The sequence below is a fragment of the Oncorhynchus keta genome, chromosome 37 (assembly GCF_023373465.1).
Source record: "Oncorhynchus keta strain PuntledgeMale-10-30-2019 chromosome 37, Oket_V2, whole genome shotgun sequence".
Taxonomy (NCBI): Eukaryota; Metazoa; Chordata; class Actinopteri; order Salmoniformes; family Salmonidae; genus Oncorhynchus; species Oncorhynchus keta.
In genome coordinates this window covers 20,580,714-20,603,647 of record NC_068457.1, presented here as the reverse complement: position 1 = coordinate 20,603,647, position 22,934 = coordinate 20,580,714, and the positions used below count along the sequence as shown (strand labels likewise).

The 22,934-nt window shown below is 48.7% G+C and overlaps 1 protein-coding gene and 1 long non-coding RNA gene across 16 annotated transcripts in view; one reads left to right on the top strand and one right to left on the bottom strand.

Annotated features, from left to right (window-relative positions):
* The window catches only part of LOC118370012 (guanine nucleotide exchange factor DBS-like), a 94,242-nt gene that overhangs the window by 24,176 nt on the left and 47,132 nt on the right, over positions 1-22,934 (bottom strand). For 13 of the 14 annotated variants that reach the window (XM_052499519.1, XM_052499523.1, XM_052499525.1 and 10 more), the window contains 2 exons: positions 18,627-18,741; positions 11,924-12,014 (listed from right to left, as the gene is read on the bottom strand). In XM_052499519.1, the coding sequence (XP_052355479.1) occupies positions 11,924-12,014; positions 18,627-18,741 (206 nt within the window). Of the gene's footprint in view, positions 1-11,923; positions 12,015-12,417; positions 12,577-18,626; positions 18,742-22,934 lie in introns of those variants that run through there. The other variant, XM_052499533.1, reaches the window with a different exon arrangement.
* On the top strand, positions 10,425-11,866 carry LOC127916734 (uncharacterized). Of its 2 annotated transcripts, none has more exons than XR_008095768.1 (3): positions 10,425-10,827; positions 10,958-11,143; positions 11,331-11,866. It is a non-coding gene; the product is annotated as an uncharacterized LOC127916734 (long non-coding RNA). The 2 variants fall into 2 exon arrangements; XR_008095769.1 differs by having other exon boundaries at positions 11,269-11,866.

The following is a 22,934-nucleotide window of genomic DNA, read 5'->3' as shown; positions in this document are numbered from 1 at the left end:
GCAAATCCAGTGATCTTGTGTTTTAGGTTGTTGTCCTGCTGTAAGGTGAATTTTTCTCTCAGTGTCTGATGGAACGCAGACTGGATCAGGTTTTCCTCTAGGATTGTGCCTGTGCTGAGCTCTATTCAGTTTCTTTTTATCCTACAAAACTCCCTAGTCCTTGCCGATGACAAGCATACCAATAACATGATGCAGCCACCACCATGGTTGAAAATATGAACTGTGTTAGTCAGTGTTGTGCTTGATTTTCCCCACATTTTTTGCAGTTTTACTTTTGTACCTTAATGCATACAGGATGCATGTTTTGGAATATTTTTATTCTGTACAGGCTTCCTTCTTTTCACTCTGTCATTTAGGTTAGTATTGTGGAGTAACTACAATGTTGTTGATTCATCCTCAGTTTCCTCCTATCACAGCCATCATACTCTAACTGTTTTAAAGTCACCATTGGCCTCATGGTCAAATCCTGGAGCGGTTTCCTTCCTCTCCGGCAAATGTGTTAGTGACTGGGTGTATCGATACACCATCCAAAGTGTAATTAAGAACTTCACCATGCTCAAAGGGATATTTAAATGTCTGCTTTGTCCATTTTTAGCCATCTACCAATAGGTGCCCTTCTTTGCGAGGCATTGGAAAACCTCCATGGTCTTTGTGGTTGAATCTGTGTTGGAAATTCACTGCTTGACTGAGGGACCTTACAGAAAATGTTATGTGTAGGGTACAGAGGTGAGGTAGTCAATTATGGTAAACACTATTATTACACACACATTGAGTCCATGCAACTTATTATGTGACTTAGTACGCACATTTTTACTCCTGAACTTATTTAGCCTTGCCGTAGCAAAGGGGTTGAATCCTTGTAAATATTTCTAAAAACATAATTCCATTTTGACATTATGGGGTATTGTGTGTAGGCCAGGGACACAACATATAAATGTAATCCATTTTAAACTCAGGCTGTAACACAACAACATGTGGAGAAAGTTGAGAAGTGTGAACACTTTCTGAAGGCCCTGTAAGCCAGATGGTTAGTGGCTTGTTGTAACAGGAGTTGTGAATTACTCTGCTCTACAGGGGTGGTCTTCAATCGATACCGCAAGACTAGCTAGAGTAGGACAACCTTCCACAGCCTCAGGCACACAAACAACACTACCCGCTGTAGAACCTACACCCCCACAGTGATGCAGCATCACCACACTCTACTGCTGCTGGCTACAGCTGACATATATAGCAGGCTGAGTGGGCATAACACTGATCCCTGGAGGAGGGAGGGATAGTGCTTCAACCAACATCACTGGAGGTGCAGCCAAAAATATCTAGTGCATGTTATAAAACAGGTGCATCTCTCGCTTGTTTTAGAATAGGTACTTTTATTGAATTCTCTGGGTTGAAAATACTGAGAAGAGATTTCGCCAGAAAACCCAGAATCCACACAGCAACTGACAGCCTGAATGTAGCCTATTGTCTGATTGGATGAGCCAGAGTCACCCCCAAAATGCTAACCTCCCCTGTTATTGGTAATGGTGAGTGGTAAGCATGTTTTGGTGGCATGATCTCATTAACGTAGAAGTGTTCAGAAACATATTCTATTCTTATTTACAGTAAAAGTGACCAAAAAAGGACAATACGTTATTTACCATTAATTTCTATTGGGCACAACAATCTGAAACACAGACAAAACAAACTGCAAATGCATCCAAGTTTACTGAGCCTCAACCTTGATGTAGTCATTGTGTGCCAGGAATATGGGACCAAATACTACATTTAACTAAATCCAAATACTTATGACACCTTCAAATTGGGGGACTTTAATTTCTAAACAGTGATACAGATACAGTGCCTTCAGAAAGTATTCATACCCCTTGACTTATTCCACATTTTGTTGTGTTACAGCCTGAATTTTTCTCACCCCTTATCCAGATACAAGATGTAATCGCTGTCAAAAAGTTATTCTACAAAGTATTCACTCAGGGGTGTGAATACTTCTGTAAATGAGATATTTCTGTATTTCATTTTCAAGAAATGTGCAACATTTTCTAAAAACCCATTTTCACTTTGTCATTATGGGGTATTATTGCGTGTAGGTGGGTGAGAAAAAAACATGATTTGATCCGTTTTGAATTTAGGCTGTAACAACAAAATGTGGAATAAGTCGAGGGGTATGAATACTTTCTGAAGGCACTGTATGTATGAAAATACCCTCAAATAAAAGGTGACGTTCTGTACTGTCGCCTCGTATTAAACATTTGATCTCAAATCCAAAATGAGACAAATTAAAAGTTTTAGCCTAACTGTTCAAATAAATAAGTTTGTAACCACAGTAAAACCTCTGCAAATCACAATTCCAATGAGCAGAATAAGGCTCTATTTCAGCAGTATAATGTCATCTCATATTGCCAAACGGCTGCTTCCCAGAGACTAGCCCCCTACATCCACACACAGCTGCTTACCTACCCTGCAAGACCACGTTGCCATGGAAACTGCGCTCCTTGGGAGAAAGAGATCAGGTTCCACACAGCGACGTTTTCCACGTCTGTCACACAGCCAGTCTATTTTTTATTAATGAATTGCATCTAGTAAATAAAGGACTGCTATTTCTCATTGAAAAAAAAATGTGTCAATGACCAGGTTTTGAACCTGGATCTCAAGACTGCTTTAGCCCACTGAGCTAAAGACCTAGGCATTTGCTTGGGGAGCTAACACGTGTCTTCAGGTGTCAGGCAAGGTCACTCAAATCTGAATGTATTACTGAACTACCACCGCAAAATCAATGAAGAGGTCCTGAGAGATAAAACATGTTAATCTTCATTACCTCACTCTCATTATTTATCTCCTAATCAATGATCCAGCGCACGGTCACACTGTCTGTCCTGCACATGACACTCAAACAAATGACTTGATCTGTTTGGGACTGATGGCTGTATGGGACTGGAGCAAGCCTGCTGTGATTGGAGCTTGACTGTTATTAGGCTCCTCCTCTCAGTAGATTTGAACCCTATTTTCACATAATATGGCCCTTTCCTATCACAGTAAGCCATCAATATTTTTGGAGAGCTTGGAGTTTACTGACACTAAAATCATAAAAGCACTTTAACAGCGGGCGGGTGAACGTTAAAAACCATTTAATGAGAACATGGAAGGAGGGGCTGCTTCTTGACCTTCAAACTGTGATTTCCATAACAATACCATTCCATGTAGTCTGACTCTGGTGTAGCCAATGAAAGCTCATGTTAAACCCAGCTACACAGTATATGTATGATATACTGTCGGAAGTAATAATGGAACACACATCAGTCGGGGGGGAACTCACCCCATCCACCGCTAACGTGTAGCAGCACCCACTTAGATGATAGGTGGTGGCCACGTAACAGAACACTCAAACCGCTGAGTAGCCTGCCATCCACCGCTAACGTGTAGCAGCACCCACTTAGATGATAGGTGGTGGCCATGTAACAGAACACTCAAACCGCTGAGTAGCCTGCCATCCACCGCTAACGTGTAGCAGCACCCACTTAGATGATAGGTGGTGGCCATGTAACAGAACAGTCAAACCGCTGAGTAGCCTGCCATCCACCTCTAACGTGTAGCAGCACCCACTTAGATGATAGGTGGTGGCCATGTAACAGAACACTCAAACCGCTGAGTAGCCTGCCACCACCGCTAACGTGTAGCAGCACCCACTTAGATGATATGTGATGGCCATGTAACAGAACAGTCAAACCGCTGAGTAGCCTGCCACCACCGCTAACGTGTAGCAGCACCCACTTAGATGATAGGTGGTGGCCATGTAACAGAACAGTCAAACCACTGAGTAGCCTGCCACCACCGCTAACGTGTAGCAGCACCCACTTAGATGATAGGTGGTGGCCATGTAACAGAACAGTCAAACCACTGAGTAGCCTGCCACCACCGCTAACGTGTAGCAGCACCCACTTAGATGATAGGTGATGGCCATGTAACAGAACAGTCAAACCGCTGAGTAGCCTGCCATCCACCGCTAACGTGTAGCAGCACCCACTTAGATGATAGGTGATGGCCATGTAACAGAACAGTCAAACCGCTGAGTAGCCTGCCACCACCGCTAACGTGTAGCAGCACCCACTTAGATGATAGGTGATGGCCATGTAACAGAACAGTCAAACCGCTGAGTAGCCTGCCACCACCGCTAACGTGTAGCAGCACCCACTTAGATGATATGTGGTGGCCATGTAACAGAACAGTCAAACCGCTGAGTAGCCTGCCATCCACCGCTAACGTGTAGCAGCACCCACTTAGATGATAGGTGGTGGCCATGTAACAGAACACTCAAACCGCTGAGTAGCCTGCCATCCACCGCTAACGTGTAGCAGCACCCACTTAGATGATAGGTGGTGGCCATGTAACAGAACACTCAAACCGCTGAGTAGCCTGCCACCACCGCTAACGTGTAGCAGCACCCACTTAGATGATAGGTGGTGGCCATGTAACAGAACAGTCAAACCGCTGAGTAGCCTGCCATCCACCTCTAACGTGTAGCAGCACCCACTTAGATGATAGGTGGTGGCCATGTAACAGAACACTCAAACCGCTGAGTAGCCTGCCACCACCGCTAACGTGTAGCAGCACCCACTTAGATGATAGGTGGTGGCCATGTAACAGAACAGTCAAACCGCTGAGTAGCCTGCCACCACCGCTAACGTGTAGCAGCACCCACTTAGATGATAGGTGATGGCCATGTAACAGAACACTCAAACCACTGAGTAGCCTGCCACCACCGCTAACGTGTAGCAGCACCCACTTAGATGATAGGTGGTGGCCATGTAACAGAACACTCAAACCGCTGAGTAGCCTGCCACCACCGCTAACGTGTAGCAGCACCCACTTAGATGATAGGTGGTGGCCATGTAACAGAACAGTCAAACCGCTGAGTAGCCTGCCACCACCGCTAACGTGTAGCAGCACCCACTTAGATGATAGGTGGTGGCCATGTAACAGAACAGTCAAACCGCTGAGTAGCCTGCCACCACCGCTAACGTGTAGCAGCACCCACTTAGATGATAGGTGGTGGCCATGTAACAGAACACTCAAACCGCTGAGTAGCCTGCCACCACCGCTAACGTGTAGCAGCACCCACTTAGATGATAGGTGGTGGCCACGTAACAGAACAGTCAAACCGCTGAGTAGCCTGCCACCACCGCTAACGTGTAGCAGCACCCACTTAGATGATATGTGGTGGCCATGTAACAGAACAGTCAAACCGCTGAGTAGCCTGCCACCACCGCTAACGTGTAGCAGCACCCACTTAGATGATATGTGGTGGCCATGTAACAGAACACTCAAACCGCTGAGTAGCCTGCCACCACCGCTAACGTGTAGCAGCACCCACTTAGATGATATGTGGTGGCCATGTAACAGAACAGTCAAACCGCTGAGTAGCCTGCCACCACCGCTAACGTGTAGCAGCACCCACTTAGATGATATGTGGTGGCCATGTAACAGAACAGTCAAACCGCTGAGTAGCCTGCCACCACCGCTAACGTGTAGCAGCACCCACTTAGATGATAGGTGATGGCCATGTAACAGAACAGTCAAACCGCTGAGTAGCCTGCCACCACCGCTAACGTGTAGCAGCACCCACTTAGATGATAGGTGGTGGCCATGTAACAGAACAGTCAAACCGCTGAGTAGCCTGCCACCACCGCTAACGTGTAGCAGCACCCACTTAGATGATAGGTGGTGGCCATGTAACAGAACACTCAAACCACTGAGTAGCCTGCCATCCACCTCTAACGTGTAGCAGCACCCACTTAGATGATAGGTGGTGGCCATGTAACAGAACAGTCAAACCGCTGAGTAGCCTGCCACCACCGCTAACGTGTAGCAGCACCCACTTAGATGATAGGTGATGGCCATGTAACAGAACAGTCAAACCGCTGAGTAGCCTGCCACCACCGCTAACGTGTAGCAGTACCCACTTAGATGATAGGTGATGGCCATGTAACAGAACAGTCAAACCGCTGAGTAGCCTGCCATCCACCTCTAACGTGTAGCAGCACCCACTTAGATGATAGGTGGTGGCCATGTAACAGAACAGTCAAACCGCTGAGTAGCCTGCCACCACCGCTAACGTGTAGCAGTACCCACTTAGATGATAGGTGGTGGCCATGTAACAGAACAGTCAAACCGCTGAGTAGCCTGCCACCACCGCTAACGTGTAGCAGCACCCACTTAGATGATAGGTGGTGGCCATGTAACAGAACAGTCAAACCGCTGAGTAGCCTGCCACCACCGCTAACGTGTAGCAGCACCCACTTAGATGATAGGTGGTGGCCATGTAACAGAACAGTCAAACCGCTGAGTAGCCTGCCACCACCGCTAACGTGTAGCAGCACCCACTTAGATGATAGGTGGTGGCCATGTAACAGAACAGTCAAACCGCTGAGTAGCCTGCCACCACCGCTAACGTGTAGCAGCACCCACTTAGATGATAGGTGATGGCCATGTAACAGAACAGTCAAACCGCTGAGTAGCCTGCCACCACCGCTAACGTGTAGCAGCACCCACTTAGATGATAGGTGGTGGCCATGTAACAGAACAGTCAAACCGCTGAGTAGCCTGCCACCACCGCTAACGTGTAGCAGCACCCACTTAGATGATAGGTGGTGGCCACGTAACAGAACACTCAAACCGCTGAGTAGCCTGCCATCCACCGCTAACGTGTAGCAGCACCCACTTAGATGATAGGTGGTGGCCATGTAACAGAACACTCAAACCACACATCAGCTAGTGGTTACCGTGGAACAGCTGATTTGGTCATTTATTCTGGACATGTTTTCCGATCTCCAATGTCATTCTGTAGGGAGTACCATATAGACAGAACATTGATCAGGATAACCTTGACATATGTCAGCTACAGAGGAAGATGCAGAGGAAGATCCAGCCTACAGCATAAACACATTCATGAGATATGCCATCACATACACACCCTCCTGTCACTGGGAAGCCCCATACAAACAGATACATACACAAGCACACACAGACCAATATATCCTTTCTACAGGAAGTCTCTTCCCCATCACACCCAGCTGAGTAGCTGGACACCACTATCTCTCCCCCATCACACCCAGCTGAGTAGCCTGACACCGCTAACGCTACCCCATCACACCCAGCTGAGTAGCTGGACACCACTATCTCTCCCCCATCACACCCAGCTGAGTAGCCTGACACCGCTAACGCTACCCCATCACACCCAGCTGAGTAGCTGGACACCACTATCTCTCCCCATCACACCCAGCTGAGTAGCCTGACACCACTATCTCTCCCCCACCACACCCAGCTGAGTAGCCTGACACCACTATCTCCCCCACCACACCCAGCTGAGTAGCCTGACACCACAATCTCTCCCCCATCACACCCAGCTGAGTAGCCTGACACCACTATCTCTCCCCCATCACACCCAGCTGAGTAGCCTGACACCGCTAACGCTACCCCATCACACCCAGCTGAGTAGCTGGACACCACTATCTCTCCCCATCACACCCAGCTGAGTAGCTGGACACCACTATCTCTCCCCATCACACCCAGCTGAGTAGCCTGACACCGCTATCTCTCCCCATCACACCCAGCTGAGTAGCCTGACACCGCTAACGCTACCCCATCACACCCAGCTGAGTAGCTGGACACCACTATCTCTCCCCATCACACCCAGCTGAGTAGCCTGACACCACTATCTCTCCCCATCATACCCAGCTGAGTAGCCTGACACCACTATCTCTCCCCCATCACACCCAGCTGAGTAGCCTGACACCACTATCTCTCCCCATCACACCCAGCTGAGTAGCCTGACACCACTATCTCTCCCCATCACACCCAGCTGAGTAGTCTGACACCACTATCTCTCCCCCATCACACCCAGCTGAGTAGCCTGACACCACTATCTCTCCCCACCACACCCAGCTGAGTAGCCTGACACCACTATCTCCCCCACCACACCCAGCTGAGTAGCCTGACACCACAATCTCTCCCCCATCACACCCAGCTGAGTAGCCTGACACCACTATCTCTCCCCCATCACACCCAGCTGAGTAGCCTGACACCACTATCTCTCCCCATCACACCCAGCTGAGTAGCCTGACACCACTATCTCTTCCCCACCACACCCAGCTGAGTAGCCTGACACCACTATCTCTCCCCATCACACCCAGCTGAGTAGCCTAACACCGCTATCTCTACCCCATCACACCCAGCTGAGTAGCCTGACACCGCTATCTCTTCCCCACCACACCCAGCTGAGTAGCCTGACACCACTATCTCTCCCCCATCACACCCAGCTGAGTAGCCTGACACCACTATCTCTCCCCATCACACCCAGCTGAGTAGCCTGACACCACTCTCTCCCCCATCACACCCAGCTGAGTAGCCTGACACCACTATCTCTCCCCATCACACCCAGCTGAGTAGCTTGACACCACTATCTCTCCACCATCACACCCAGCTGAGTAGCCTGACACCACTATCTCTTTCCCATGCTGCTCGTCTCCCTAAAGGGTTCCATCTCATTCACACGCCCCCCTCCACCCTACTCCTCCTTCTCTCCATAGCCCAGCCCCTCTACCTCCCGCCTGCCTGCCTCCCTCCTCCTCTCCATAGCCCATCCCCTCTACCCCCCTGCCTCCCTCCTCCTCTCCATAGCCCAGCCCCCCCTCTCCCCCTCCTCCTCCTCTCCATAGCCCAGCCCCTCTACCCCCCCTGCCTACCTCGGGTTCCATCTCATTCACACGCCCCCCTCCACCCTACTCCTCTCCTCTCCATAGCCCAGCCCCTCTCCCTCCCCCTGCACGCCCCCTCCTCCTCTCCATAGCCCAGCCCCTCTACCTCCCGCCTGCCTCCCTCCCTCCTCCTCTCCTCTCCATAGCCCAGCCCCTCTACCCCCTCCGCTTCCCTCCTCCTCTCCATAGCCCAGCCCATACTCTCCCCCTCCTCTCCATAGCCCAGCCCCTCTACCCCCCCTCCTGCCTCCCTCCTCTCCATCGCCCAGCCCCTCTCTCTCCCTCCTCCTCCTCCTCTCCATAGCCCAGCCCCTCTACCCCCCTGCTTCAGAACCATGCAGTGCAGTGCCTAGGGGTGAGTAATGACACCAACCCTCTGCTCCTCACACTGCAGGCCCACAAGGACACAGTCACAAATCATGCTGGTAATCACAATCACAATCACAGACACTGCATGCTTGAGGGTGTGTGTGAGTGTGTGAGTGTGTGTGTATGTGCGCGTTTGCCCTTGGGTCCACCACACTGATACTGTACTCTACTAATCAGCAGGTTTCCCCAGTCTGTTTACACACTACTATCACTGTAGGGAAATCAATGAACACACCCACACTTAACAGAGGACGAATGTCCTACCTCAGCAATGTTAACAGCTCAACACCAGCCTCCTCCCCTCCCTTGTCACATGGACATATCCAATGGGCTGGAACGGGCCGTTATGGCTGGAACAGTCCATTATTATTGGGGGGCTGACAGGCCCATATAAGGAGAATGATGGAGACATTATGGTTTGCTGATGGGAGATGGGTGAGCTAAAAGGTTCACATTTGTCAATGTTATATTTATAGAAAAGTAATATTTCTGTTTTGTTGGGTCTGTTTCATCACTCTGCATTTATTACCAACATGATGAAGATCACACATGTGAAGCCTGTATCAAGTTAATATGATGGTGATTCCTGGAACTCATTGTGGGTGTTTCGTGTTCATCACCCTATCCCCTCCCTAGTCAAATCAGCCTATCCCCTCCCTAGTCAAATCATCCTATCCCCTCCCTAGTCAAATCAGCCTATCCCCTCCCTAATCAAATCAGCCTATCCCCCTAGTCAAATCAGCCTATCCCCCTAATCAAATCACCCTATCCCTCCCTAATCAAATCACCCTATCCCCTCCCTAATCAAATCACCATATCCCTCCCTAATCAAATCACCCTATCCCTCCCTAATCAAATCACCCTATCCCCCCCTAGTCAAATCACCCTATCCCCCCCTAGTCAAATCACCCTATCCCCCTAGTCAAATCACCCTACCCCCCTAGTCAAATCACCCTATCCCCCCCCTAGTCAAATCACCCTATCCCCCCCTAGTCAAATCACCCTATCCCCCCTAGTCAAATCACCCTATCCCCCCCCTAGTCAAATCACCCTATCCCCCCCCTAGTCAAATCACCCTATCCCCTCCCTAGTCAAATCACCCTATCCCCCCCTAGTCAAATCACCCTATCCCCCATAGTCAAATCACCCTATCCAGATGAAAATCCAGATGAAAGTGGCCATATAAGGCCCTTTTTAGACCTATACATGCCTCCTGTGAGACCTTATGATCTGTGAGCCGTACATGATACAGACAACATCTTGGTGCCATTATACTCCTTATAGTGTGTTCTAAAATACGGAGTAGGAAATCCCATCGCTCTCCCTCTCTCTCCTGCAGGTTGAAGTGAGTGTGATGTTGTATAATCTGAAAGGAGGAGATGCTACAGTGCCCTCCTGCAGGTTGAAGTGAGTGTGATGTTGTATAATCTGAAAGGAGGAGATGCTACAGTGCCCTCCTGCAGGTTGAAGTGAGTGTGATGTTGTATAATCTGAAAGGAGGAGATGCTACAGTGCCCTCCTGCAGGTTGAAGTGAGTGTGATGTTGTATAATCTGAAAGGAGGAGATGCTACAGTGCCCTCCTGCAGGTTGAAGTGAGTGTGATGTTGTATAATCTGAAAGGAGGAGATGCTACAGTGCCCTCCTGCAGGTTGAAGTGAGTGTGATGTTGTATAATCTGAAAGGAGGAGATGCTACAGTGCCCTCCTGCAGGTTGAAGTGAGTGTGATGTTGTATAATCTGAAAGGAGGAGATGCTACAGTTCTGCCCTCCTGCAGGTTGAAGTGAGTGTGATGTTGTATAATCTGAAAAGAGGAGATGCTACAGTTCTGCCCTCTTGCAGGTTGAAGTGAGTGTGATGTTGTATAATCTGAAAGGAGGAGATGCTACAGTGCCCTCCTGCAGGTTGAAGTGAGTGTGATGTTGTATAATCTGAAAGGAGGAGATGCTACAGTGCCCTCCTGCAGGTTGAAGTGAGTGTGATGTTGTATAATCTGAAAGGAGGAGATGCTACAGTGCCCTCCTGCAGGTTGAAGTGATTGTGATGTTGTATAATCTGAAAGGAGGAGATGCCAGTGCCCTCCTGCAGGTTGAAGTGAGTGTGATGTTGTATAATCTGAAAGGAGGAGATGCTACAGTTCTGCCCTCTTGCAGGTTGAAGTGAGTGTGATGTTGTATAATCTGAAAGGAGGAGATGCTACAGTCCCCTCCTGCAGGTTGAAGTGAGTGTGATGTTGTATAATCTGAAAGGAGGAGATGCTACAGTGCCCTCCTGCAGGTTGAAGTGAGTGTGATGTTGTATAATCTGAAAGGAGGAGATGCTACAGTGCCCTCCTGCAGGTTGAAGTGAGTGTGATGTTGTATAATCTGAAAGGAGGAGATGCTACAGTCCCCTCCTGCAGGTTGAAGTGAGTGTGATGTTGTATAATCTGAAAGGAGGAGATGCTACAGTTCTGCCCTCCTGCAGGTTGAAGTGAGTGTAATGTTGTTTAATCTGAAAGGAGGAGATGCTACAGTTCTGCCCTCCTGCAGAACTAGGCTAGTAGTTAGTTTCACCAGACAGCAAGACACCTCATGGAGAAGTCTGCACTGTGCCACTACTCTGATATACAAAGGTTTCCTGTCGCTCAGCACATCTCGAACACCTGTTAAAATGTATGTCTTAATAGATTACACACACACCCTCAGCATACAGCGTTAATGAGGCGTGCACACACACACACACACACACACACACACACACACACACACACACACACACACACACACACACACACACACACACACACACACACACACGGTTACTCACTGCAATGCGTAGCAGGGTCCCCTTGACGGCGGTCCATCTGTCCTGGCGGCGGTCGATGACCAGGATGAAGCCCACTCCAGACGCTGTCACACTGCAGGAGAGCGAGACACGGTCACCACAGCAACATGGATGTGTGTGTATGTTACCACGGTTACATGGATGTGTGTGTATCCTCCTAATGACAGGACCCTTGACTGCTCCAAGATCACAGGCTACCCACAGGCAGTGGCATTATTACGCTCAATCCCTGTGTGTGTGTGGGAGTGTGTGTAGATTGTGTACAAAAGTACGAGGAGAGTGTCGCTGGCAGCACACGTTTACATCTCAGTCAATTAGCAGATGCTCTTAACAAGAGTGACAACCACACACACAGAAATGTGAAAGAGTCAATGCTGCTGAGGTGGTCCATGTACATCAACACAGCCATGAGCAAATCCATCATCCATCCATCACCCTGCTGTGCACGCACACACACACGGTAGAAAACACACTACCAAAATGTTGCCTCTTCCTCAGGTTAATCCCATTGATGTGACACGACAGGATACGTCCGTTATTCCCAAAACCTCCTCAATAGAATTCCTTTCCTTTTCTCTGTTATTCCGGTTTTCCCTCTCTGCAGATCCCGTTTGTTAAGCACCAGTGCTCTGTTTACAGCTCTGATAGAACGGGAGCCAACCGCCAACCCCCGAGAACAACGATCCTCTGCCTACCCGCTTCTCTACACCAGCCAATCAACTCAGCCCTGCATCTCCCCCATAGCCTATCACAGAGCAGCATACGGATGATGGACAGCGGTGGCGGGAGTGTGTTTGAATGGCTCATGAGCAGAGGGGGGCGGGACATCTGATGGAGAATGAGATGGGATCCACCCCCCTTTAGCTGGTAGGTGAGGGAACCGCAAAAGTGTCATTAATTCAATTGCCGCCATGACAGTGGCACACACACACACGCACGCACACGCACACACAGCTTTCTTCTCGCTTTAGCTATAGAGCTTCCCCTCCCCTCCCCCTCGTCTCATTGGCTCTATCTCTCTCTCCCCCTCCTTTCCTCTCTCTCTCCCTCTTTGCTCAGCAGCATGTGTGTTGGCAGTGAGGAGAGCACAGAGGTAAAGGACAAGGAGGAAGCCATAGAGATAGAAAGAGAGAGATTTATAGAAATGAAGGTAGAGATGAACAAAGAGAGAGAGAGAGGACAGAGAGAAAAAGGAGAGGAGAAAGTGCAGAGAGCATCTTGTGAGATAAAACAGACGGTGATGTGATTTATCCAGTGGTACTAATCAGGACCGTCCATAGTGCTGAACTGGCAGCATGATGGATGTTTCTCTATAGGACACTGTGTTAAATACAACACTCTGATTCAGAGATAAACTCATAGTAATTAAACACCCAGGACACCCCGTCTACACCCCCACAATACCCCCGCTTTCTCTTTTATATCTCCTCTTCCAGCTCCCTCTTTCTACCCCCTTACAGTCACTCACGCTTTTGGTCTGGCGAGCGCGCTAGAGAGAGAGAGAGAGAAAGAAAGAGTGAGTAAGTAAGCAAGAGAGAAAGGGAGAGGCACAGAGAAAGAGAATGAAAGCGAGGGAATAAATGAAAGCAAGCTAGAGAGCACAACAGAGAAAGCACCCCCCCTCTCTCAATTCAATTCAATTCAAGGGGCTTTATTGGCATGGGAAACATATGTTAACAGTGCCAAAGCAAGTGAGGTAGATAATATACAGAATTGAAATACACAATACAAATGAACAGTAAACATTACACTCACAGACGTTCCAAAAGAATAAAGACATTTCAAATGTCATATTATGTCTATATACATTGTTGTAACGATGTGCAAATAGTTAAAGTACAAAATACAAAATAAATAAACATAAATATGGGTTGTATTTACAATGGTGTTTGTCCTTCACTGGTTGACCTTTTCTTGTGGCAACAGGTCACAAATCTTGCTACAGTGATGGCACACTGTGGTATTTCACCCAATAGATATGAGAGTTTATCAAAATCGGGTTTTGTTTTCTAATTCTTTGTGGGTCTGTGTAATCTGAGGGAAATATGTGTCTAATATGGTCATACATTGGGCAGGAGGTTAGGAAGTGCAGCTCAGTTTCCACCTCATTTTGTGGGCAGTGAGCACATAGCCTGTCTTCTCTTGAGAGCCAGGTCTGCCTACAGCGGCCTTTCTCAATAGCAAGGCTATGCTCACTGACTCTTTACATAGTCAAAGCAATTCCCTTAAGTTTGGGTCTGTCACAGTGGTCAGGTATTCTGCCACTATGAACTCTCTGTTTAGGGCCAAATAGCATTCTAGTTTGCTCAGTTTTTTTGTTAATTCTTTCCAATGTGTCAAGTAATTATCTTTTTGTTTTCTCATGATTTGGTTGGGACTAATTGTGTTGCTGTCCTGGGACTCTGTGGGGTCTGTTTGTGTTTGTGAACAGAGCCCCAGGACCAGTTTGCTTAGGGGATTCTTCTCTAGGTTCCTCTCTCTATAAGGGATGGCTTTGTTATGGAAGGTTTGGGAATCGCTTCCTTTTAGGTGGTTGTAGAATTGAACAGCTCTTCTCTGGATTTTGATAATTAGCAGGTAATTATAAGATAATCTGCTCTGTGTGCATTATTTGGTGTTCTACGTTGGACACAGGGGATATTTTTGCAGAATTCTGCATGCAGAGTCTTAATTTGGTGTTTGTCCCATTTTGTGAATTCTTGTTTGGTGAGCGGACCCCAGACCTCACAACCATAAAGGGCAATGGGTTCTATAACTGATTCAAGTATTTTTAGCCAGATCCTAATTGGTATGTCGAATTTTATGTTCTGCAGACTTTTCTAGCGCCCTCGCCAATTCGTTGATCTATATGTTGAAGTGGGTGGGGATTAAGTTGCATCCCTGTCTCACCCCACGGCCCTGTGGGAAGAAATGTGTGTGTTTTTTGCCTATTTTAAACGCACAAATGTTGTTTGTGTACATGGATTTTATAATGTTGTATGTTTTGGTTCCCATCAGTTTGTATAGCAGACCTTCATGCCAAATTGAGTCAAAGGCTTTTTTGAAATCAACAAAGCATGAGAAGACGTTGCCTTTGTTTTGGTTTGTTTGTTTGTCAATTAGGGTGTGCAGGGTGAATACGTGGTCTGTCGTAAAATAATTTGGTAAAAAGCCAATTTGACATTTGCTCAGTACATTGTTTTCACTGAGGAAATGTATGAGTCTGCTGTTAATGATAATGCAGAGGATTTTCCCAAGGTTGCTGTTGACGCATATCCCACGGTAGTTATTGTGGTCAAATTTGGTCTAGCTAATTGGAATTTGTTGTCTGTATATTTGATCATTTCATTGAGGATACCATCAACACCACAGGGTTTGTATTTTGTCCTGTAGTTCATTCAAGGTAATTGGAGAATCCATCTCTCTCTTATTTATTTATTTTATTTATTACACCTTTATTTAACCAGGTAGGCAAGTTGAGAACAAGTTCTCATTTACAATTGCGACTTGGCCAAGATAAAGCAAAGCAGTTCGACACATACAACGACACAGAGTTACACATGGAGTAAAACAAACATACAGTCAATAATACAGTAGAAAAATAAGTCTATATACAATGTGAGCAAATGAGGTGAGATAAGGGAGGTAAAGGCAAAAAAGGCCATGGTGGCGAAGTAAATACAATATAGCAAGTAAAACAATGGAATGGTAGATTTGCAGTGGAAGAATGTGCAAAGTAGAGATAGAAATAATGGGGTGCAAAGGAGCAAAATAAATAAATAAATACAGTTGGGGGAGAGGTAGTTGTTTGGGCTAAATTATAGATGGGCTATGTACAGGTGCAGTAATCTGTGAGCTGCTCTGACAGCTGGTGCTTAAAGCTAGTGAGGGAGATAAGTGTTTCCAGTTTCAGAGAGAGTGTTTCCAGAGTGTTTCCAGTTTGTAGTTTGTTCCAGTCATTGGCAGCAGAGAACTGGAAGGAGAGGCGGCCAAAGGAAGAATTGGTTTTGGGGGTGACCAGAGAGATATACCTGCTGAAGCGCGTGCAGGTGGGTGCTGCTATGGTGACCAGCGAGCTGAGATAAGGGGGGACTTTACCTAACAGGGTCTTGTAGATGACATGGAGCCAGTGGGTTTGGCGACGAGTATGAAGAGAGGGCCAGCCAACGAGAGCGTACAGGTCGCAGTGTTGGGTAGTATATGGGGCTTTGGTGAGAAATCAGATGGCACTGTGATAGACTGCATCCAATTTATTGAGTAGGGTATTGGAGGCTATTTTGTAAATGACATCGCCGAAGTAGGATGGTCAGTTTTACAAGGGTTTATTTGGCAGCATGAGTGAAGGATGCTTTGTTGCGAAATAGGAAGCCAATTCTAGATTTAACTTTGGATTGGAGATGTTTGATGTGAGTCTGGAAGGAGAGTTTACAGTCTAACCAGACACCTAGCGATTTGTAGTTGTCCACATATTCTAAGTCAGAAATGTCCAGAGTAGTGATGTTGGACAGGCGGGCAGGTGCAGGCAGCGATCGGTTGAAGAGCATGCATTTAGTTTGACTTGTATTTAAGAGCAATTGGAGGCCACGGAAGGAGAGTTGTATGGCATTGAAGCTCGCCTGGAGCGTTGTTAACACATTGTCCAAAGAAAGGCCAGAAGTATACAGAATGGTGTCGTCTGTGTAGAGGTGGATCAGAGACTCACCAGCAGCAAGAGCGACATCATTGATGTATACACCGAAGAGAGTCGGTCCAAGCATTGAACCCTGTGGTACCCCCATAGAGACTGCCAGAGGCCCGGACAACAGGGCCTCTGATTTGACACACTGAACAAACTCTATCAGATAAGTAGTTGGTGAGCCAGGCGAGGCAATCATTTGAGAAACCAAGGCTATCGAGTCTGCCGATGAGTATGTGGTGATTGACAGAGTCAAAAGCCTTGGCCAGGTCAATGAATACGGCTGCACAGTATTGTTTCTTATCGATGGCGGTTAAGATATCGTTTAGGACCTTGAGCGTGGCTGAGGTGCACCCATGACCAGCTCTGAAACCAGATTGCATAGCGGAGAAGGTATGGTGGGATTCAAAATGGTCGGTAATCTGTTTGTTGACTTGGCTTTCGAAGACCTTAGAAAGGCAGGGTAAGATAGATATAGGTCTGTAGCAGTTTGGGTCAAGAGTGTCCCCCACTTTGAAGAGGAGGATGACCGCAGCTGCTTTCCAATTTTTGGGAATCTCAGAGGGGTGACAACAATTTCGGCAGATTATCTTTAGAAAGAAAGGGTCCAGATTGTCTAGACCAGCTGATTTGTAGGGGTCTCTCACATCAGAGGTACATGGGGCTGGAGGGCGGCAGTATCCACAGGAGAGTTGTCTGCTTTATGAACACCCCCTGGTCTTAGTAACATGTGAGCTCATGATCACACATATCATCACCCAGTCACACATCACAACTGAATATATACATCTCAGGTAGAACCTCATTCATGCATTTGATACAGATGGGTTCCCTCCGGCTATAAAACGAATGGATAGTATATGATACGATATTACTTAGAAATATATATGTTCTTTATTGTTTTGTCAATTAAAATTTGTCTGAAATTACATCTTTACAGAACTCCTTTCTATGACAAACTGCTTCCATATAGTAGCTGAGCCCTGGAGTCTTAACTGACAGACCCCGTTAGATACACAGGGAGTCTCTTTCATTAACACCTCCACACCAGCCATGATCTGTCTCTCCAAGCCGCCCCCCAACCAACTCCCACAGGAGTCAGGGGTCAGGGGTTAAAGGTTTCACCATTAGCTAATGGGGAGGGGAGGATATGGTCCATTTTATGACTTTTTTTTAGTTATTAAACATTTATTAATATCAGGAATTCCTATTGAGATAGAGAATATCGTGGGATATCTGGCCAAGAAGGTAGTTAGTTCCTGTATAGAAACAGGACTAGCATAACGTCCAGGACATACACCACATATACCAGGACATACACCACATGTACCAACACATACACCACATGTACCAGGACATAAACCACAGGCGCCAGGACATAAACCACAGGCGCCAGGACATACACCACATGTACCAGAACATACACCACGTGTACCAGGACATACACCACGTGTACCAGGACATACACCACGTGTACCAGGACATACACCACGTGTACCAGGACATACACCACGTGTACCAGGACATACACCACATGTACTAGGACATACACCACGTGTACCAGGACATAAACCACAGGCGCCAGGACATACACCACATGTACCAGGACATAAACCACAGGCGCCAGGACATACACCACGTGTACCAGGACATACACCACGTGTACCAGGACATACACCACGTGTACCAGGACATACACCACGTGTACCAGGACATACACCACGTGTACCAGGACATACACCACATGTACTAGGACATACACCACATGTACTAGGACATACACCACATGTACCAGTTGCAGCAACGTTGAGGTGTAATATAGATGCCAACTATAATGGTTACGATACAGTCCTGCATAAGACAAGTTCACTTTGTTGTATGGAGATTCATTGTTCTGTTCAGACAAAGGAACTGTGAAGATAGTTCTACACTGACATCTGCTGGTTGTCATTGTTACCACACCACTTCCTCCATTATACTAAGTAATGACAAGCTCAAGCATCAGAGTGTGCAATGCATTGTGTGTGTCACCTGGGCACACTGGTCAGGTAGGTCAGCACGTTGTGGAACTCTTCCTCCTGGAGCTCGCCAAACGCAGGGAATTCTGGGAACACGATGATGGGACTGCCGTTCTCAGCTTGGCCCCCTGGGAAAGAAATGGGGACGTTTGATTGATTAATTGATTACATTTGTTCAACAAGGCCATAATTTTGCCCTCAATTAGACAGCACATACAGCCCCCCATATCCCCCTTTCAGACCCGCACAGAATAGACATAGTGACAAGCTTTGGAATCCTTTAATTTCATGTGTTTTAAAACGTTCATGTACACCATATTCATAATGTCCATTACTCTTCTGATATAGCTAACATACCCCAGTGGAATGAACACACAGAGCAGCGGTTCCAGCCTCTCCTTGGGGACCCTCAGCTGTTCCATGTATTTGAACCATTCCACAGTTAGCACACCGGATTCAACTTGTCAGCTAATCATCAAGCCCTTTGTGAAACGTCTGGGGGTCCCGAGGAGAGGTTTTGAGAACCATTGACCCAGAGGAATCATGTGACGGTCTGAGTGGGGGAGGGGGAGATTAGAGGATGAGATATAGGATCTGTCTTCTCTCACAAAGCCTGGTGTTACTGCGACTGTGCAGGCTGCAATAATAGTCTTTTCTATTTTTATTCTTCCTTTTTAAGTCTGCGTTGTCGGGAAAGGACTCGCGAGAAAGCGTTTCACCGTAAAGCCTACACCCGTTGTATTCGGCGCCTGTGACAAATCAAATTTGACTTGATTTAGTGCTAGAGGAGGGTACAGGGAATGAGAAATTAACAGGTGTGAGTAGAGAGAAAGAGACAGGCGGTCTGTGTGAATCTCTGCACCAGCCGTGTCACTAGAGCAGAACCAGAGCACGGTGCCCTGATCGATCTAGCACCAGCCGTGTCACTAGAGCAGAACCAGAGCACTGTGCCCTGATCCATCTGGTACCAGCCGTGTCACTAGAGCAGAACCAGAACACTGTGCCCTGATTCATCTGGCACTAGCCGTGTCACTAGAGCAGAACCAGAGCACTGTGACCTGATCAATCTGGCACCAGCCGTGTCACTAGAGCAGAACCAGAGCACAGTGCCCTGATCCATCTGGCACCAGCTGTGCCACTAGAGCAGAGAGCAGAACCAGAGCACTGTGCCCTGATCCATCTGGTACCATTCGTGTCACTAGAGCAGAACCAGAGAACTGTGCCCTGATCAATCTGGCACCAGCCGTGTCACTAGAGCAGAACCAGAGCACTGTGACCTGATCCATCTGGCACCAGCCGTGTCACTAGAGCAGAACCAGAGCACTGTGACCTGATCCATCTGGCACCAGCCGTGTCACTAGAGCAGAACCAGAGCATTGTGACCTGATCCATCTGGCACCAGCCGTGTCACAAGAGCAGAACCAGAGCATTGTGCCCTGATCCATCTGGCACCAGCCGTGCCACTAGAGCAGAGAGCAGAACCAGAGCACTGTGCCCTGATCCATCTGGCACCAGCCGTGCCACTAGAGCAGAACCAGAGCACGGTGCCCTGATCCATCTAGCACCAGCTTTGTCACTAGAGCAGAACCAGAGCACTGTGCCCTGATCCATCTGGTACCAGCCGTGTCACTAGGGCAGAACCAGAACACTGTGCCCTGATTCATCTGGCACCAGCCGTGTCACTAGAGCAGAACCAGAGCACTGTGACCTGATCAATCTGGCACCAGCCGTGTCACTAGAGCAGAACCAGAGCACTGTGCCCTGATCCATCTGGCACCAGCCGTGTCACTAGAGTAGAACCAGAGCACAGTGCCCTGATCCATCTGGCACCAGCTGTGCCACTAGAGCAGAGAGCAGAACCAGAGCACTGTGCCCTGATCCATCTGGTACCATTCGTGTCACTAGAGCAGAACCAGAGCACTGTGCCCTGATCCATCTGGCACCAGCCGTGTCACTAGAGCAGAACCAGAGCATTGTGCCCTGATCCATCTGGCACCAGCCGTGCCACTAGAGCAGAGAGCAGAACCAGAGCACTGTGCCCTGATCCATCTGGCACCAGCCGTGTCACTAGAGCAGAACCAGAGCACTGTGCCCTGATCCATCTGGCACCAGCCGTGTCACTAGAGCAGAACCAGAGCACAGTGCCCTGATACATCTGGCACCAGCTGTGCCACTAGAGCAGAGAGCAGAACCAGAGCACTGTGCCCTGATCCATCTGGTACCATTCGTGTCACTAGAGCAGAACCAGAGCACTGTACCCTGATCCATCTGGCACCAGCCGTGTCACTAGAGCAGAACCAGAGCACTGTGACCTGATCCATCTGGCACCAGCCGTGTCACTAGAGCAGAACCAGAGCACTGTGACCTGATCCATCTGGCACCAGCCGTGTCACTAGAGCAGAACCAGAGCACTGTGACCTGATCCATCTGGCACCAGCCGTGTCACAAGAGCAGAACCAGAGCATTGTGCCCTGATCCATCTGGCACCAGCCGTGCCACTAGAGCAGAGAGCAGAACCAGAGCACTGTGCCCTGATCCATCTGGCACAAGCCGTGCCACTAGAGCAGAACCAGAGCACGGTGCCCTGATCCATCTGGTACCAGCCGTGTCACTAGGGCAGAACCAGAACACTGTGCCCTGATTCATCTGGCACCAGCCGTGTCACTAGAGCAGAACCAGAGCACTGTGACCTGATCAATCTGGCACCAGCCGTGTCACTAGAGCAGAACCAGAGCACTGTGCCCTGATCCATCTGGCACCAGCCGTGTCACTAGAGCAGAACCAGAGCACAGTGCCCTGATCCATCTGGCACCAGCTGTGCCACTAGAGCAGAGAGCAGAACCAGAGCACTGTGCCCTGATCCATCTGGTACCATTCGTGTCACTAGAGCAGAACCAGAGCACTGTGCCCTGATCCATCTGGCACCAGCCGTGTCACTAGAGCAGAACCAGAGCATTGTGCCCTGATCCATCTGGCACCAGCCGTGCCACTAGAGCAGAGAGCAGAACCAGAGCACTGTGCCCTGATCCATCTGGCACCAGCCGTGTCACTAGAGCAGAACCAGAGCACTGTGCCCTGATCCATCTGGCACCAGCCGTGTCACTAGAGCAGAACCAGAGCACAGTGCCCTGATCCATCTGGCACCAGCTGTGCCACTAGAGCAGAGAGCAGAACAAGAGCACTGTGCCCTGATCCATCTGGCACCAGCCGTGTCACTAGAGCAGAACCAGAGCACTGTGACCTGATCCATCTGGCACCAGCCGTGTCACTAGAGCAGAACCAGAGCACTGTGCCCTGATCCATCTGGCACCAGCCGTGTCACTAGAGCAGAACCAGAGCACAGTGCCCTGATCCATCTGGCACCAGCTGTGCCACTAGAGCAGAGAGCAGAACCAGAGCACTGTGCCCTGATCCATCTGGTACCATTCGTGTCACTAGAGCAGAACCAGAGAACTGTGCCCTGATCCATCTGGCACCAGCCGTGTCACTAAAGCAGAACCAGAGCACTGTGACCTGATCCATCTGGCACCAGCCGTGTCACTAGAGCAGAACCAGAGCACTGTGACCTGATCCATCTGGCACCAGCCGTGTCACTAGAGCAGAACCAGAGCACTGTGACCTGATCCATCTGGCACCAGCCGTGTCACAAGAGCAGAACCAGAGCATTGTGCCCTGATCCATCTGGCACCAGCCGTGCCACTAGAGCAGAGAGCAGAACCAGAGCACTGTGCCCTGATCCATCTGGCACCAGCCGTGCCACTAGAGCAGAACCAGAGCACGGTGCCCTGATCCATCTAGCACCAGCCGTGTCACTAGAGCAGAACCAGAGCACTGTGCCCTGGTCCATCTGGTACCAGCCGTGTCACTAGGGCAGAACCAGAACACTGTGCCCTGATTCATCTGGCACCAGCCGTGTCACTAGAGCAGAACCAGAGCACTGTGACCTGATCAATCTGGCACCAGCCGTGTCACTAGAGCAGAACCAGAGCACTGTGCCCTGATCCATCTGGCACCAGCCGTGCCACTAGAGCAGAACCAGAGCACGGTGCCCTGATCCATCTAGCACCAGCCGTGTCACTAGAGCAGAACCAGAGCACTGTGCCCTGGTCCATCTGGTACCAGCCGTGTCACTAGGGCAGAACCAGAACACTGTGCCCTGATTCATCTGGCACCAGCCGTGTCACTAGAGCAGAACCAGAGCACTGTGACCTGATCAATCTGGCACCAGCCGTGTCACTAGAGCAGAACCAGAGCACTGTGCCCTGATCCATCTGGCACCAGCCGTGCCACTAGAGCAGAACCAGAGCACGGTGCCCTGATC